Raw genomic sequence first — 16363 nt, 5'->3', positions numbered from 1 at the left:
AAGATAATGCCCATATTTGGAGGGCCTAATGTAGAAGTATCTCAAATGGCACACTCTTCCCTCTATGCAGCACCCATTGATGGGAACTGGGGTGGCTTTTCACCTTCTCTGCAGACACCAGGTGATCGTAGCCACCTTGTGCTCTTAAGGGGATAGCTAGCGGCCCCACTCCCCAACATCCTGCCTCTTTGCTGGCCCTCTAAATTCCCAGGGTCCAAACTCTGAAAGCTCCCACTGATTACAATGCCTCAGCACCTCTCAGGATATGGATCTGGCCAAGTTGCTACTAGCATGCAGAGGGTACTAAGTGCTAGACTGAGATGGCTGATATTCATGTGGTTCATACCTCTGAGTACACTTGGATCCCCTTTGGTTTCTTTTTCATGTGGACTGATGCACATAAGCAGTGTGCAGGGAATATGGAAGTTAGTAGCATTGAGATTCAGATGGACAAATCCCTGTTCATTGATCTGAAAATCTGCACCACCTGTCTATTCTCTAGGCTTATTCCCCAGAAATGGTCAGCTATCATCTTCACTAGTCAGTTTTTGGTGTGAGCCCATTTGGATAAAATGAGAATCGCTCTGGAACCTCAGGAACTGAACTTTTCACAAGATCTGAAATAATTGGGGTGACTTCAGTTTCCATCTTTGCAGACCCCTGCTCACCTGGGTTGTGGAAGGGAAAGCTCTTGAATCTCATAAGAGAGCCTGAGACAAGGTGGGTGAGGTAATATCTTACATTGGACCAACTTCTGTTGTACGTGACCAAACACACCAAGAAATCTCTTCTGTACAGCCAGGCAATCAGATACCACAGAATTTGCTTCAAAGAGAAAGTCCGGGAGATACATCTAAACACACATCTAACTCCCTTCACCAAACAAGAACACCCAACCAGAATAGTAGATCGCATCATGCAATGGCCCACCCAAATACCCTGAGAGAACCTTCTTTAATACAGAAATAAAACCCCCTCCAACAGCACACCCCTAGTTGTTACCTACCACCCCAAACTGGAACCTATATGGGGTATCCTCAAACAACTACAACCCATATTCAGTGGGGACCCCATCCCAAAAGAAATCTTTCCCAGTTCCGTCTTCTGGCCTTCAAACACCCCCCTGCCCCCGCAACCTCTCCAAGCTCATCTGAAGCAAGCCCCCCCACGGACCAGGACACACCAACTCAAAGCAGCACCAGACCCTGCCAGAGCAACAGATCCAAAACCCGTGGACATATTTCCACTGCCATGATGCTCAACACACCTTTCAAGATCCATGGATCCTGCACATACCTATCACAACATGTGGTGTACCTCATCCAGTGCACTAAATGCCCCCATAACAACTATGTGGGTAACACCAGACAATCACTATGTGCTCAAATGAAGTGACACAAACATGATAAAAGATAAAAACACCTTATCACCTCTGGAAACTGAATATAGTTGAGAAACCATCTTGAACAACATCTGTACCTTGCTAGATTGTTGTAGACTTTTAGATGCGCATTTTCACACTTATTTGCTTGCCACCCTTTCCAACTTTATTCCTTTTGTTTGGCATCCTTTAACCTGTGCCCTATTGTTACTACAGTTGTTTTATCTTTACTATAAACCAGCTCATGCTGTGTTTAAATAGAAGGGTGTATTTACCCCAGTTAAGTTAGTAAGCTGTGATGTGCTTTTGTCTCTTTAGAGGAACAAACAAACCTTTTTAGTTCTCTGAATTGTCCAGGAGAAGACTGGACATTGCAACGCATGTGGTTTTGGGAAAATTTGGGATGGGGAGTGTGTTGGGGTCACCTTTCTTGTTATAACCCAGGCTGGTGGAAGCCACAATAGGGTTGTGGGGCTGTACGCAGGTAGCTGGGGTCAGAATTGCAAGACCAGGGCTGTGGCTATACACAGACACCCAGGATGTGACCTGCAGGAGCCCAGGCTGAGAGCTACAGCAGCAAAGCATTGTGAGACCCCCCAGGGGTGCATGACAAGTGGTGACATAATACGTCACAGGTCAGGGCATGGCTTTTCTGCCATTTCTTTCTATAAGTTGAATTTGATACATCCTCGGCCACCTCACAAATTCACCTGGCAATTGTCTTTGCTTAGGAAAGGCTCCAGCAATGGGGTGACTGCTGGCCTAGTGCTAGATTGGCAGCGTAACGTAGCACTGGCAGTTAGCCATGCGACAATGTGCCTGGAACTTGCTGGTGATGCCACATTGACTCGGTCTTTCTGAGGGACTAAACTTCACCGGATCCCCCTTGTGTGTAAATAAAACAGGGTTACAAAATGCTGGGGACACGGGGGGATGAGGGTGGGTGAAGGGGTTGCTGATTTTGGCTGGACTTATTCCTGGAGGTTTAGTCACATGACATAATATTTAATTAACTATTAATATCTAATTCCTGGAGACTCCAGGATAGTCCCGGAGGGTTGGCAAGGAAGGGGGCACTAGGCGCATCGCTGAGCTGGGGCTGCAGGGAGGAATTGCAGAATGGGACAATGCTGGAGGGGTTGAACTTCTGTTGCTACAGTTAAAAATATGAGTGGATTTTCACAAGCTCATTGAGATTAGTGCGGCACCTCTGGCTGCTCACTCTGGTTATTGTGTTGCAGTTATTTGACAGCGTATACCTGAAAAGGCCTGGGTGTGCCAACGAAACTGCTCAGAACTGCCCTGAACATACATAGACCATGTACATAGGAGGGGAAGTGGGCGCTGGAATAATTGCTCGCTAATTGTGCTTAATGAGTGGTCCCTCCGTTGCTGGCAGCTGCAGATAAAGGGAGCTAACGCACCGTTGCGTGACGTGCATGCTCAGCGCTGAAACAGCTGTCTCTTTCTTTTTCACAGAACTGTCTCAACAAACAGCAGCTCCTGGCTGCCATCCGCCAAATGCAGCAGTTCTTAAAGGGGCAGGAAACGCGATTTGCAGAGGGAGTGCGCGTCATGAAGAACCGGCTGATAACTCTGCAGAACTCGGTGACAAAAGCTGCCCCAGACCCACAATCCGGTAAAAACCCACAGCTGGCCTTTCAGCAACAAGAGCAGCCATAGAGCATCCGGCTGTGGTGTACACTAGTACCGACAGGCTGCTTGCCCCCCACCCCCAGGCCCCGGCAGGGAGAGCGAGGGCCTGGCAAGCTAGCTCTTGGCACATCCCGCTGCCCACCATGTCACACTGAACTATGGACTGCCAAGACCTAGGGATGCGCTGCCCCCTCTCTTTCCCCCCCCCCTCATTTTTGGAAGAGAAGGGGAACATGTGTCCCACCCAAATGGCTCCATACATTGTGGGACAGCCCCAATATGCCTTTTCTCCCCAAACCAGTCCATCAGTCTCATCCCATGGTTGTACACGGCACTTTGCACACAGATCGGTAGGTCAGGAATCTGCCCCAAAGTAACTACAGTCGATCATATTCAGTGCGACATGCTCTTCCCACACAACCAACTCAAGCCTTATGACCGTATAGTAGCCCATGGTCTTAATTTTAGATCTTAAAATTAGGTCAGTATATTTATAGTGCTCTCCCGCTAAATCCTCTTTCCTGTTTCTCTCTCGGGGGGATGCTTGGTCTTCATATACAGTGGAGACACATGTAGTAATAAATATGTCTCTCCATGGTCTAGAATGATACTCAGTTTTCTCAGCACACGATAAGCAGAAAGCATATTTCATGTGGAAAACAATGGCGACTAAAAGCTTTACTTCTCATGCATGGTTTGCAGTGTCACAACACTGTAGAAACTGAAGACTTGTCTACACGGGCACTGTACAGCACTGCAACTTTCTTGCTCAGGGGTGTGAAAAACACGCCCCTGAGCGCTGCAAGTTTCAGCACTGTAAAGCGCCCGTGTAGACCGTGCACCAGCTGACAGTGCAGACGGCGCTGGGAGCTACGCCCCTCATGGAGGTGATTTTTGAAGAGCGCTGGGAGACTTCTCTCCCAGCGCTCTGCCATGACTACACAAGCCATGTTAAAGCCCTGCCACGGCTGCGCTTTAACCTTGCCAGTGTAGACAAGCCCTGAGAGATGTCAGGTGATATTTATAGAAGCATCTTAGGAAAACAAGTCCCATTGAAATTTAAGTCACTTAGGGTCTTTTGAGCCCCCGTCATTCTTACTTAATTCTCTTACGTCTATTGAAAGGAAGGTAGTTTACATATTGACTCTCAAGTTTCCAGGCCTTTTCACTGAGACACTGCGTATCATTTTACATTGCTGGCATCTAAAATTAAAAAAGTCATAGAGGAGCTTTTAAACTAAGGGGTGGGGGGAAAGCTGACAGGTACAGAGGAGAACGCAGTTTGGCTGGAGACATCCCTTAGGGGAGGAGTAAAGGGATACTCAATATACTAGTGAAGAGGAGAGGATAGAAGTTGATTAAGTACGGGTCGGAATTGAAGAGAAACAGTCAAATGAAAAAGAGTCCCATTCAATTACATCACAAGAAGGCAGACAACCAAACGCTGACAAATTTTATACGTCCTTATATACAAATGCTAGAAGTCTAAATATTAAGATGGTGAATTTGAGTGTCTGGTATTAAATGAGGATAGTGATATAATAGGTATCACAGAAATTTGGTGGAACAATTGATAATCAATGGGACACAGTAATACCAGGGTACAAAATGCATTGGAATGACAGAATAGGTCATGCTGGTGTGGGAGAGGCCCTACATGTGAAAGAGAGCATCTTAAGTGAATCAAACTGTACCATAGAATCTCTATGGAGAGAAATTCCATGCTTGAACAATAAGAGTATAGCAGTAGGAATATACTACCAACCATCTGACCAGTATGATAACGGTGATTGTGAAATGCTCAGGGAGACTAGAGAGACTACAAAACCAGAAAACCCAATAATAATGGGGAATTTCAACTATCCCGATATTGATTGGGAACATGTCGCCTCAGGACGGATGCAGAGAAAATTTCTGGACACCATTAAATGACTGCTTCTTGGAGCATTTTGTCCTGCTACCCACAAGGAGAGAGGCAATTCTTGATTTAGTCCTAACTGATGCATAGGATCGTGTCCAAGAGATGAATACAGAAACCCACTGCGATAGCATTTAACTTCAAAAAGGAGAACGACACAAAAATGAGGAAATGAGTTAAACAGAAATTAAAAGGAAGAGTCACAAGAGTGAAATGCCTGCAAGCGTCATGGAAACTACTAAAAAAACACCATAATAGAGGCTCAAACTACAGATATACCCCAAATTAAAAAAAAAGTATGATAAAAAAAGCCACCATAGCTAAACAGGTTTCAGAAGGGTAGCCATCTTAGTCTGTATCCGTAAAAACAACGAGGAGTCCTTGTGGCACCTTAAAGACTAACAAATTTATTTGGGCATAAGCTTTTGTGGGATATAGCCCATTTCATCAGATGCATGGAGTGGAACATACAGTAAGCAGGTATAAATATACAGCACATGAAAAGATGGGAGTTGCCTTACCAAGTGGGGGGTCAGTGCTAACGACGCCAATTCAGTTAGGGTTGATGTGGCCCATTCTCAACAGTTGACAAGAAGGGGTGAATATCAACAGAGGGAAAATTACTTTTTGTAGTGCTAATGAGGCCAGTTCAATCAAAGTGGATGTGGCCCATTCCCAGCCGTTGACAAGAAGATGTGAGTATCAACAGAGGGAAAATTATTTTTTGTCGTGACCCAGCCACTTACAGTCTTTATTCAGACCTAATTTGATGGTGTCAAGTTTGCAAATTATTTCCCGTTCTGCAGTTTCTCATTGGAGTCTGTTCATAGCTAAACAGCAGAGGAAGACTCAGAGGCAAAAAGGCATCCCCTAGAAATTGGAAGTCAAATCCTACTGAGGACAATAGAAAGAGGCATAAACTCTGGCAAGTTGACTATAAAAGTATAGTTAGGCAGGCCAAAAAAGAATTTGAAGAGCAACTAATTTTTGTGTCTTTTGCTAACAACAAAATTGTCTATAAGTACATCAGAAGCAAGAAGCCTGCCCAGTAGTCAGTGGAGCCACTGGATCGTCAAGGTGCTAAGGGCGCACTCATAGAAGACAAGGCTGCTGTGGAGAAGCTGAATGAATTCTTTGCATCGCTCTTCATTGCAGAAGATGTGCGGGAGATTCCCACACCTGAGCCATTCTTTTTAGGTGACAAATGTGAGGAACTGTCCCAGATTGAAGTGTCAGTAAAGGAAGTTTGGAACAAATTGATATATTAAATGGTAATAAGTCACCAGGACCAGATGCGATTCACCCCAGAGTTCTAATGGGACTCAGATATGAAATTGCAGAAAAACTAACTGTGGTATGTAACGTATTACTTAAATCAGTCTCTGTATCAGATAACTGGAGGGTAGCTAATGTACTGCCGAGTTTAAAAAAAAAAAGTTCCCAAAGTAATCCCGGCAATTACAGCTCGGTAAGCCTAACTTCAGTACCAGGCAAATTAGTTGATACTATAGTAAGAAATAGAATTATAAGACACATAGATGAACACAATATGTAGGGGAAGAGTCAACACAGCTGCACCAATCTATTAGAATTCTTTGAGGGTGTCAGAAAGCATGTGGACAAGGGTGATTCAGTTGATATAATGTACTGAACTTTCAGAAAGCCTTTGACAAGGTCCCTCACCAAAGGCTCTTCAGCAAAGTAAGCTGTCATGGGATAAGAGGGAGGTCATATCATGGAACAGTAACTGTTTGAAAGTTAGGAAACAAAGGGTAGAAATAAATGATCAGTTTTCACAATGGAAAGTGGTAAATAGCAGGATCCCCCCGGGATCAGTACTGGGACCAGGGCTGTTCAACATATTCATAGATGATCTGGAAAAAGGGTGAACAGTGAGGTGGCAAAATTTGCAGATACAAAATTATTCAAGTCAAATCCAAAGCTGACTGCAAAGAATTACAAAGGGCTCTCACTAAACTGGTGACTAGGCAACAAAATGGCAGATGAAATTCAATGTGGATAAATGCAAAGTAATGCAAATTGGAAAACATAATCCCCACTATACATAGAAAATGATGGGGTCTAAATTAGCTGTACCCAGTCAAGAAAGAGATCTTGGAGACATTATGAATAGTTCTCTGAAAACATCCAGTCAATGTGCAGTGGCAGTCAAAAATGCTGATTAGGAAAGGGATAGATAATAAAACAAAAATATCAAACATCACTTGATATATCCATGGTATGCCCACACTTGAATACTGCATATAGCTTTGGTCACCCCATTGCAAAACTAAGAAGCTATACTTGAATTAGAAAAAGTACACAGAAGTGCAGCAAAAATGATGAGGGGCATGGAAGAGCTTCCATATAAGAAGCGATTAATAAGACTGGGACTGTTCACCTTAGAAAAGAGAGGAATAAGGGGGGATAGGATAGAGGTGTATTAAAATCATGAACCGGGTGGCACAAGTAATATAGGAGTGTTATTTTCCTCTTCACATAAAACCCAAACGTGGGCTCACCCAATGGAATTAGTAGATAGCAGGTTTAAAACAAACATATGGAAATACTTCTTCACACAGCACACAGTCAACCTGTGGAAGGAACTCGTTGTTGTGAAGGCCAAAAGGATAATTGAGTTAAAAGAGAATTAGATAAGTTCATGGAGGATAGGTCCATCAATGGCTATTAGCCAAGATGATCAGGGACGGAAGGTCATGCTCTGGGTGTCCCTAAACCTTTGACTGCAAGAAGCTGGGACTGGATGACAGGTGATGGATCACTCACTAATTGCCCTGTTCAGTTTGTTCCCTCTGAGCATCTGGCACTGGCCACTGTTGGAGGATGGGATACTGGGCTAGATGGACCATTGGTCTGACCCAGCATGTCTGTTCTTTTGTTCACATTCTTTTGTTATTACTTGATCTTCATGGTTGTGACTTACATCCATCCAACAAGACCTAATGGCTGGAGCTCAAGCTAAATTAAATGCGGCTAGAGATAAGGTACACATTTTTAACACAGAATGGGAATTAACCACAGGAACAACTTACGTCACCTGCAGTATGTAAATCAAACCTGGATGTCTGTCTAAAAAAATCACTGTAGCTCAGACTCAAGTTATTGGGCTGGATGCAGGAGTCACTGGGCAAACTTCTCTGGCCTGGGCGATGCTGGAGGTCAGAGTAGATTATCATAATGGACCTTCCTACCTTGAAATCTATGAGGTGCCTTGCACCTCATTTGCACAGTGCAAATGTCTCCCCAAGGAGCTAGGGAGTGGAGAATCAGGTCCTTCCAATGCAGTCTCATATGATTAAACTTTCTAGGGAAGCGTGTACAACAATTGTTCTGAGCCAGGAGACTTAGGTTCTTTTCCTAACTCACGACAATGAGATGGAATTGGAAGCTACCCTGCTACCGGATGAATAGCCTGTACCTTTTGCGTCAAAGTCTCTTTCACCTACAGAGCAGCAGTATGCACAGAATGAAAGTCTCTCACAACGGCATTTCCATGAGAGACGTGATCTGTACATGTATGGTCAAAATGTGGTCATTTTATCAACTCAGCCAACAAGCTGCTTTCAGAAGCCCTTATGGTGAGCTCTGAAACAACTCCAACATAGCACTAATTCTGATCTCCCAGACATCCATGGAAAGTCTCACATTAGGTTCAATCCAGCTCGCACTGAAATTAAACTGTCAAAGGATGTTCCTGGCAAATGTTACCCCTCTGTTCTAACTTTTGCCAGTCACTGTCCATCTCTCTTCCACTGCAGGGTTCTTTTCTGGGTGTTGTTTGGCCCAGGCACGAGCAGACAGGGCATGTCATCTATTGTAAGTAGAATGCACATCCAAATGGCAAGGTGTAAATGAAAAGCCCTATGGTTTCCTTTTCAGTTTCATGGTATCGTTTGGATGTTACTGATTCACTTTCTTATCTGACATTGCTGTAATGTAACAGAATTGATAGTGCACTAAATGGCATACCCAGAACCAAGAGCTTTGACTTAGCAGAAGTGCCTTTGGCCAAACAGCTTCACAACGCAGGTGAAGATTCGGATAGCTGGCCTTATCTCCGAGAGCTGGCTGAGTGTTATCTGGGAGCTTTGCCACTGCGGGTGAAGAGTGTCTGAGAACATTTCTGAGAATGCCGAATACAATTCACTGCTGCCCTGTGATGCTAATAAAACAATGGAACAGTGAACGAAGTCAAACTGACGGGCTGGAACGCACACTCAAGAAATCCCAGTAGCCTTTCTCCAGAGCTGACTCGCCTCTGGGAGCCTGCAAACCCCGCCCCACTCAGGTTCCCCCACCCTCTGCTCTGCTGATGGTACAACAATAGACCTTTCATTCACAGACCGCTTTACCTTCTGCGCTGCTGCCCCTCTGCCTGGAATGGCCTCCCAATGCCTGTCACCCGGCTGGGGTGGCGCCCTTGGAGAACCCCACTCCGCAGGTGCTGGGTGAGCCTTCGAAACCATCTCACCTTTTACCAGCCGTTTGAAACATTAACGGCGGTGACACAAACCAGCCCCTGCCACAGTCCCTCTTGCTGCTGCCCTGGACTTGCAACAGGGAGGCATTCAAGGGGGGGCACGTTTACATAAAGCACCGGAGCTAGGGCACTGGAATATTGAGCCGCTCCATGGGGGCTGGCGCTGTTGGCATCACCATGCATTCGGGTACGGCCCTTCATTATGGGCTCACACACTGGATCCCTGCCTCGTTCAGTGGGCAGGTTGGACACACAAGGAGGCTGAATGAAGCTTGCATGGGCCTCCGTAGATCTGACACTTGTGACTGTTGATTGCTTGACATGGCAACCTAAACTTTTCACACAGTTTGTGCAGGTGTGAGATCCCCTGCCTATTGGAGTCAGTGGCAGGAAGCATTACACCCTGTAGCGTTGGCAGGATCAGGTCCTCAAAAGTATAGGCCGCAGAGCCAGAGGGGCCTCTCAGGCCATGGGCCAACCGCTTTTTGGACAGGCCGCATCTGAGTGGTGCTGCGACCCTGCGCTGTCATGACAGCAGTGCCGGCAGGCCAAAGTTAAGAGAGTGAGGTTGCGACCTGGCACGCAGGGTGGCAGCACCACGCGGATTTGGAGGGGGTGGGTGTAGGGCTCATGGGCCGGGGGAGTCAGACCGCTGGGGAAGAGGCACGTGAAACAGCAAGGGGAGGGTTGGGGGGAATCTCTGCCCCACCACGCTACGTGGCGCTCTACAGCCCCTGCTTAAGAGGTGCTTTTTTGGCATCTAGCAAGGGGGCGTTTTACTCACCGCACAGACGCGTTTCTCACTCTGGGGAAAGTGAAGCAGCTTCATGTAAAACAGAAAGATGGCCAGATTTGCTGCTGCTCTAAACTGACTTCAAGGGTGCGGCACCGGTTTACTCCAGCAGAAGATTTGGCCCAGAGTGTGTAACCATAAGGCAATTTTTACAATTGCGTGTTATCAAATGCTTCATCCAGCCAATGGCTACTCAGAGCAGGGACCTCCCAGACAGTACAAGTAGGGATGTCATGGAGTCTTCCGTTGCGAGGTATCAGCTCATTCTTTCTTTCCTTTCCTACATGACTAACCGTCGGGGCACTAAGATAATTCTGTCATGAAATAGGCCAGCGGGCTCTGAACGCCAATCTATTATTGATGTGCTGATTTTCTTTGCTGAGGACAGAGCATTCTTTAATGGTACAGCTATTTCACTCTCCTCGTGTGGTTTGTGGATTTTTTGTAAATGTCAATACTTCACTTTTCTTTTTTGCTTTCAGTCAGAAGACAGCATCTGGAGGAGTGGGCTCTGCCAGCTGATGTTTCATACACTTTTTCTCTGTTGATTATTTCATACCTAATGTAAAATAAACTGTGTATTTTGGGGGCAGATTCTGAGGGCCTTTGTCTAGTTGAATAATGCCTTACTTTGAGAGTAACCCTACTGAAGTCAATGGAACCACTTCCAGCCTCAAATATCGCTCGCTATGAATAAAGGTCTTAGTATCTGGCCTGTTCTTCATAAAATTCTCCTTTGTGAGGATCCATGTCAGATTCTAGGTCTTTCACTATTTAAACACAGGAGGCATGCCATGGCTTGACCAACACCCCAGGGTAACAACTACCTCAGTGATATCTCTGTTGATCCTGAAAAAGGCATCTTGCCTAACTAATCTAGAAACTATGCTGTAGGTTTCCACAATTGCTCAGGCTGTCCGAGGTGGTCGCTTTGTTACTCCATGGGAACAATACTGAGCTGAGAGGCAGAAGACTGTAAGCCAGCTGGCTGTCCGAGTACTCCAGGGGTGGTTAGCATACTGAGTATTTAACGTCAGCATTTCCCACTGTGCTTTTGCAGTGTCCTGCCCTGCACTGGATGCCCCTGTGGATGGCAGAAGATTTGGTACCAAGTACTTTGTGGACCATGAAGTCCATTTCACCTGTGAACCTGGTTTTCAGCTCACTGGTTCCAGCACCCGAGTGTGTCAGGCAAATGGCAGCTGGACTGGAGAAGCACCGCGGTGCAAAGGTACTTTGCCTTTTCATGCCCTTGGTTTGAGTGTGTGAGCCCATCTTCATGTCACTGCACAGGCCCATGCATGCCATGGTTAGAGAACAAAACCAGTATAGCTACCCTACTGTAAAGTGTCATAACTCGTTAGTGTGGATGGTTGGTGTGCAGGAAAGACTAATGCATAGCCTGGGTTCTCTTTGATGCTATTGCTTCCCCTTGGCTTGTCAGTTATCTCCCCAACTTCAGCTTCTTGCATAGTAAGAGTGGTAATGAGGGGGGGAGGGGTTGTTTTATCCATTAAGGATTCTTCTCCTGAATCTTAGCAACCTTACGCTCTTTACGGGCTGGTCCTGTGACCTCGGCATTTAGCTTAGTGATGTTCTGTTCTTTACAAATACCAACTCCCCAGGGACAGGAGATGTGGAGATGCCACAGCTGGTCCTCTCCTGCCTGCAGAACTCACAGCTGGCCTTTGCAGGTCTCAGCAAGCCCATGCATTTGGAGCTGTGCTTGGACAGTCTCCACTGAGCTGGAAAAGTCATTCAGTGTGTCCCCCTCTTCAGCATTGAATAATAATGGTTGGGGACGTTGCGTTGTGTACGAGTAGTTCGGCTGGTTTCCAGCTCTGCGTAACAGGGGTCCCAGGCTCTAACAGTGAACCTCGCATCTGTTCCACTTTTCTCGTCCTGAGTCCATGTGAGTTTCATTTATTGTGCTCAGGGCTGAAGCTCTGAGCACAAAACCAACTCCTTAATAGACAGTTTATTTCATAACAATAAATATAAGGGTCTGAAGCAGCTGGCGCATCACATTCATAATAATTCCCCTCAGATGCTTATTTGGACGGCTGCCTTTCTGTCCAACATGTGATTGATTCGAATTGGCAAACAAGAAAATTATATCTAATTACCTCTATTAAAAATAATTTCCTGGGCAGAAATATGTTTCGTGGTGGTTAGCAGGCATTTGGTTTAATGCGGTTGCACAAAAAAGGATTTTTTGTTTTTTTTTTCAAAGTATGTTTTCCAAAACCACAAGACTGATTGAAACTAGTATTCAAAGCCTACAGCGCCCACTGTGGCGCTCTGACCACCGAAGTAACTCAGCAGAAATACAATCCCCACAAATTGCCATGCAGCGCAAAGAAAGACTTTGCCCCGATGCAGCACTCCTGCGCTCAGGGGCACTGTTCTTAGTGTGGGGTCGCAGGTTCTGTTCCCAGCTCTCTGCCACTCAGTCATTTTGTGACTCTGTGCAGCTCGTTTAACGTCTCTATGGCTCTGTTCCCTCCTCTATATAATGGGGAGATGACACACCCACAGGGAGAGCCTCAGCTGAAAGACCCTCTCTACGTGCAATGGCTGGAGAATACATTTACTTTGAAACTGTTGCTCTCCCATGTATATTTCTAATTCACAGATACGTTATTGTAACGACATCTGAGCTTTCTACCAGCAGGATCCATGCTCTCGTCTTCCTTTTGAGCCAAATTCTGATCCAATTTACACCCGTTTAAAATTGGCATAATGCATTGTCATGTAACATGTCTCTCATTTCAAGGATACTGGTTATTCTTCCTGTTAAAACACTGTGTATTTCAGGGATGTGGCACAGGTGGGAGGCGCTAGTTTGCAAGGGCACTTTTATACCAGTTTGTCCTCTGGCACCAAGTGTTTTTCAAGATTGACCCTCCAAAGTAGCACGCGTGAGCCCGTGGAGCCAGGGCTGTTTGCCAGGTGGGAATGGAGAATCACTGTGGCGCTGGGGAAGGCCCACATGTAATTTATGCAAGGGCTCCTCCACTGCAGAGAACCAGATGCTCCCCTGGTTAGGGAGAAAAATTTGGAAATGCCTCCCAAGTGTCCCCCGAAGGCTCGGAAACTAGAGGTTAAATAAAAAGAACCCAAAATGTATTAGGGATTTTTTTTTTAACCTCATGATTTTTTAAACCACTCTTATGATTTTTGAAGCCCTAACTCACGATTTTTGACCACTTGGGGCACTGGGAAACACATCTCACCATCACATGCTTTGCATTGGGAAAGGCCCAGATCGCACCAAAAGGCAGCTCTTTTAAAAACCTTTCCCCTGAGGAAGATACCCAGGATTGCTCAGTGCCTCATGCATATTTCTTCTCAGCACTGCTCAGACTCTGGCACGTCAGCCTGATCACAGAGAAAGAGGGAACATTTCGGAGGGGTTCTTTGTTAAAATATTGGCAGCTCTTCACAGTAACCCACCCTGGAATCCCTCCTGAAGCAGTCAACATCGCTCCCTTGCGAGGGTGACCAGATAGCAACTGTGAAAAACTGGGTTGGGGGTAATAGGCGCCTATATAAGAAAAAGTCCCAAAAAACGGGACCGTCCCTATAAAAACGGAACATCTGGTCACCCTATCCCTTGCCCTTGTCATTCCCAGAGCTGCGCTGGGCTTTGTTCCCTTTGGAATGCAACATTTTGAATCATTCCAAAGAAACGCTGTTGAACAGCATTTCTAGAAACTGTGCACGAGTCGATCACAAGACACTGACATCTGCTTTCACTTAATGCACATGGACCTGCCAAAGATTCCCCATTAAGAAACACCTATGGGAGAAGAATGATTTATGCTAGATAAACCTCCCACTGAACCACTCCTAACATGGATGCTTCAGCCAGGAAGCCAATGAACTTACATTGGCTGCTCTATATTCAGAGTTTTAACCTAGAATGGCAGAAACATGCTTGCCCTGATTTGGATATTTCCATCTTTATACAAGGCAGCATTGCCTAATGGTTAGAGCACTGGGCTGTGACTCAGAGGACCTGCTGTTTTACTTCCAGCTCCGCCACTGACTGGCTGAGTCAATGTGGGCGAGTCACTGCATCGCCCTCTGCCTTGGTTTCCCTATCTGTAAAATGGGAATAATTATACTGATTTCCTTTGTAAAGTGTTTTGAAATCTACTGATGAGAAGTTCCAGAGAAGCACTAAGTATTACTAGTAATTATGCTCTTTTAGGCATGGGCTTAAGAGTTCTTAAAAAAAATGAAAACCCAAAACCCAAGCTCCCCAGGAACCCCAAAGATAAGCTGAGAAAGAGAGCAGAGCCTCACAGGCCTGCTAAAACCAAACTCTTGGCCAAGCGTAAAGTAAATGATCCTGATAATAAACTATCTTTAAAGCAACATGAACTGTTTAAAGTTGGAGGGCTGTGAACATGGGCACCTGCTTTGCTTATAAAGTGTTCACTGGTTTTAAAACAATCCTACAAGGCTATACACAATCAGAAGATGAATTACGGCCCAGCAACACCTATAAGCAAACACTTCAGAATCACAAAGTCACTATGACTGCACTGCTCCCCCAGCTGATCTTTAGGGATCTTTGGTGCCTCCCACTGAGAAATCTGTGTTCTCCTTTTGCTAAGAGAGCGAGCCATCTCGTATCATATAGAGCCTTTGATTTTGTCATTAAGCTTATAAGGAGTTTGTCCACCTCAGAAACTTCCCACAGAACTCACCCCGGCTGGCATGTGGAGTGGCTCGCTGGGGGAGCTCAAGCTCAGAGCAGAGTCATGGGAGAGAGTTTGAAAAATAACCCCTGCCACCTGCTATGCGTGAGTCTTTTTAGTACCAGCCCTTCCATGCCTGGCAATTCGCAGGGAAGGATTGAATTTGAGTGTTAATTTAAAGTCAGGCGTGTATTTAGGTTTGATGCCACGTGAGACACATCATGTATTTGTTCTGGATAAAGCCTATGTTTGTATCAGTCTTTTGGATCCTAAAATGGTCCCCTATGGCCAATATACTTTTTATAGCCTGGGTAGTTGACATTCACGCAATGGGGCTCACAAGGTTTAAATAGCTTGGAGCTCTGCAGGTTGAAAGTGTTGTTTGTTTAAGGAAATTCCACCACATTGTCTGAAATGCTAATGGACTATTAAGCTCCCAACATATACCCCCTGCATTGCTGAAATCACAGAGTGCTGTAGCAGTCTATTATGAAGTGTCTAAAGAGATGAACTCAGCCATACTAGATAAGCTGACAGCCTGGACTGTCTGTAGAAAGAGAATAGAATGAGCTGGGGATAAGGACAGAGAGCCATTTAATCTTCCCAGGCTTGGTATGTAGATGAGAAATAAAGGAGGCTTTATGTAGCCTTCCTTGACATGAAAATGCTTGGCAACCAATGAAACCCTGCATTCCTTTGCTGAACACCTGTGCAGCGACTGTCGTGCATTCCACTTCGGGACATGTTGTCTCCCCCCGCAGCTTGTAGGCCAGGTATTAGTGCGGCCCACTGCACACAATCACTGCAGAGAGCAAGCGAGATGAGAAATTTGGATCTCTGCTGGCAGCAAATTCAAGGAAGAGGTCGGTTAATGCTCTCTCACGTCTTGGTCAATAACTTCACGCTCTAGCAGTCCTGAAATATTTAGAATATGCTATTGATGACCAAGCAAGCTCGGCTGTTGGCATGTGCTTAGGAATTGCTAGCCATGCGGCATTCATCGCCTGCTTCTTCACTGCCACTCCTTTGAACTAATGAGTTAGGAAGAGAATATGCTGGGCAGGGATGAAAATATGGCTTAGGTGAACAGGACTTTGGGAGTATTCAGACCAAACTCAGTAAGTACTTCAGGCTGCATCTGTCCTGTTGAACTCTTTGTTGTTTCCAAAGCTGGGGGTTGTCCCAACTTAGGCCAACATGATCCTGGGGTGGAGGTGTGACTAACTGCGCGGGGTTCTGTGGTCTGTGTTGTTTGACCGTTTACGATAGCTTTTAGACTGATTCTGCAAAAGATGGGGCCAGTCATAGCAAAGGGGTTGCTTGCTAATAAAAATGATTTGAAAAGATCCTTTGGGAGGTTTCTTACTTTGGAGATACAGTTAGACAAGCTGCACCGGCAGAAATA

At 45.6% G+C, this 16363-nt stretch overlaps 1 protein-coding gene across 1 annotated transcript in view; it reads left to right on the top strand.

Annotated features, from left to right (window-relative positions):
* The window catches only part of FBLN7 (fibulin 7), a 34441-nt gene that overhangs the window by 9839 nt on the left and 8239 nt on the right, over nucleotides 1–16363 (top strand). Inside the window, exons 2-3 of the mRNA XM_073339906.2 lie at nucleotides 2861–3020; nucleotides 11310–11480. Coding sequence (XP_073196007.1) covers nucleotides 2861–3020; nucleotides 11310–11480 — 331 coding nt within the window. The remainder of the gene's footprint in view (nucleotides 1–2860; nucleotides 3021–11309; nucleotides 11481–16363) is intronic.

Source organism: Lepidochelys kempii, chromosome 3 (genome assembly GCF_965140285.1).
Source record: "Lepidochelys kempii isolate rLepKem1 chromosome 3, rLepKem1.hap1, whole genome shotgun sequence".
Taxonomy (NCBI): Eukaryota; Metazoa; Chordata; order Testudines; family Cheloniidae; genus Lepidochelys; species Lepidochelys kempii.
Note: the sequence above shows the minus strand (reverse complement) of the source record. Positions and strands in the feature narration are given on the sequence as shown.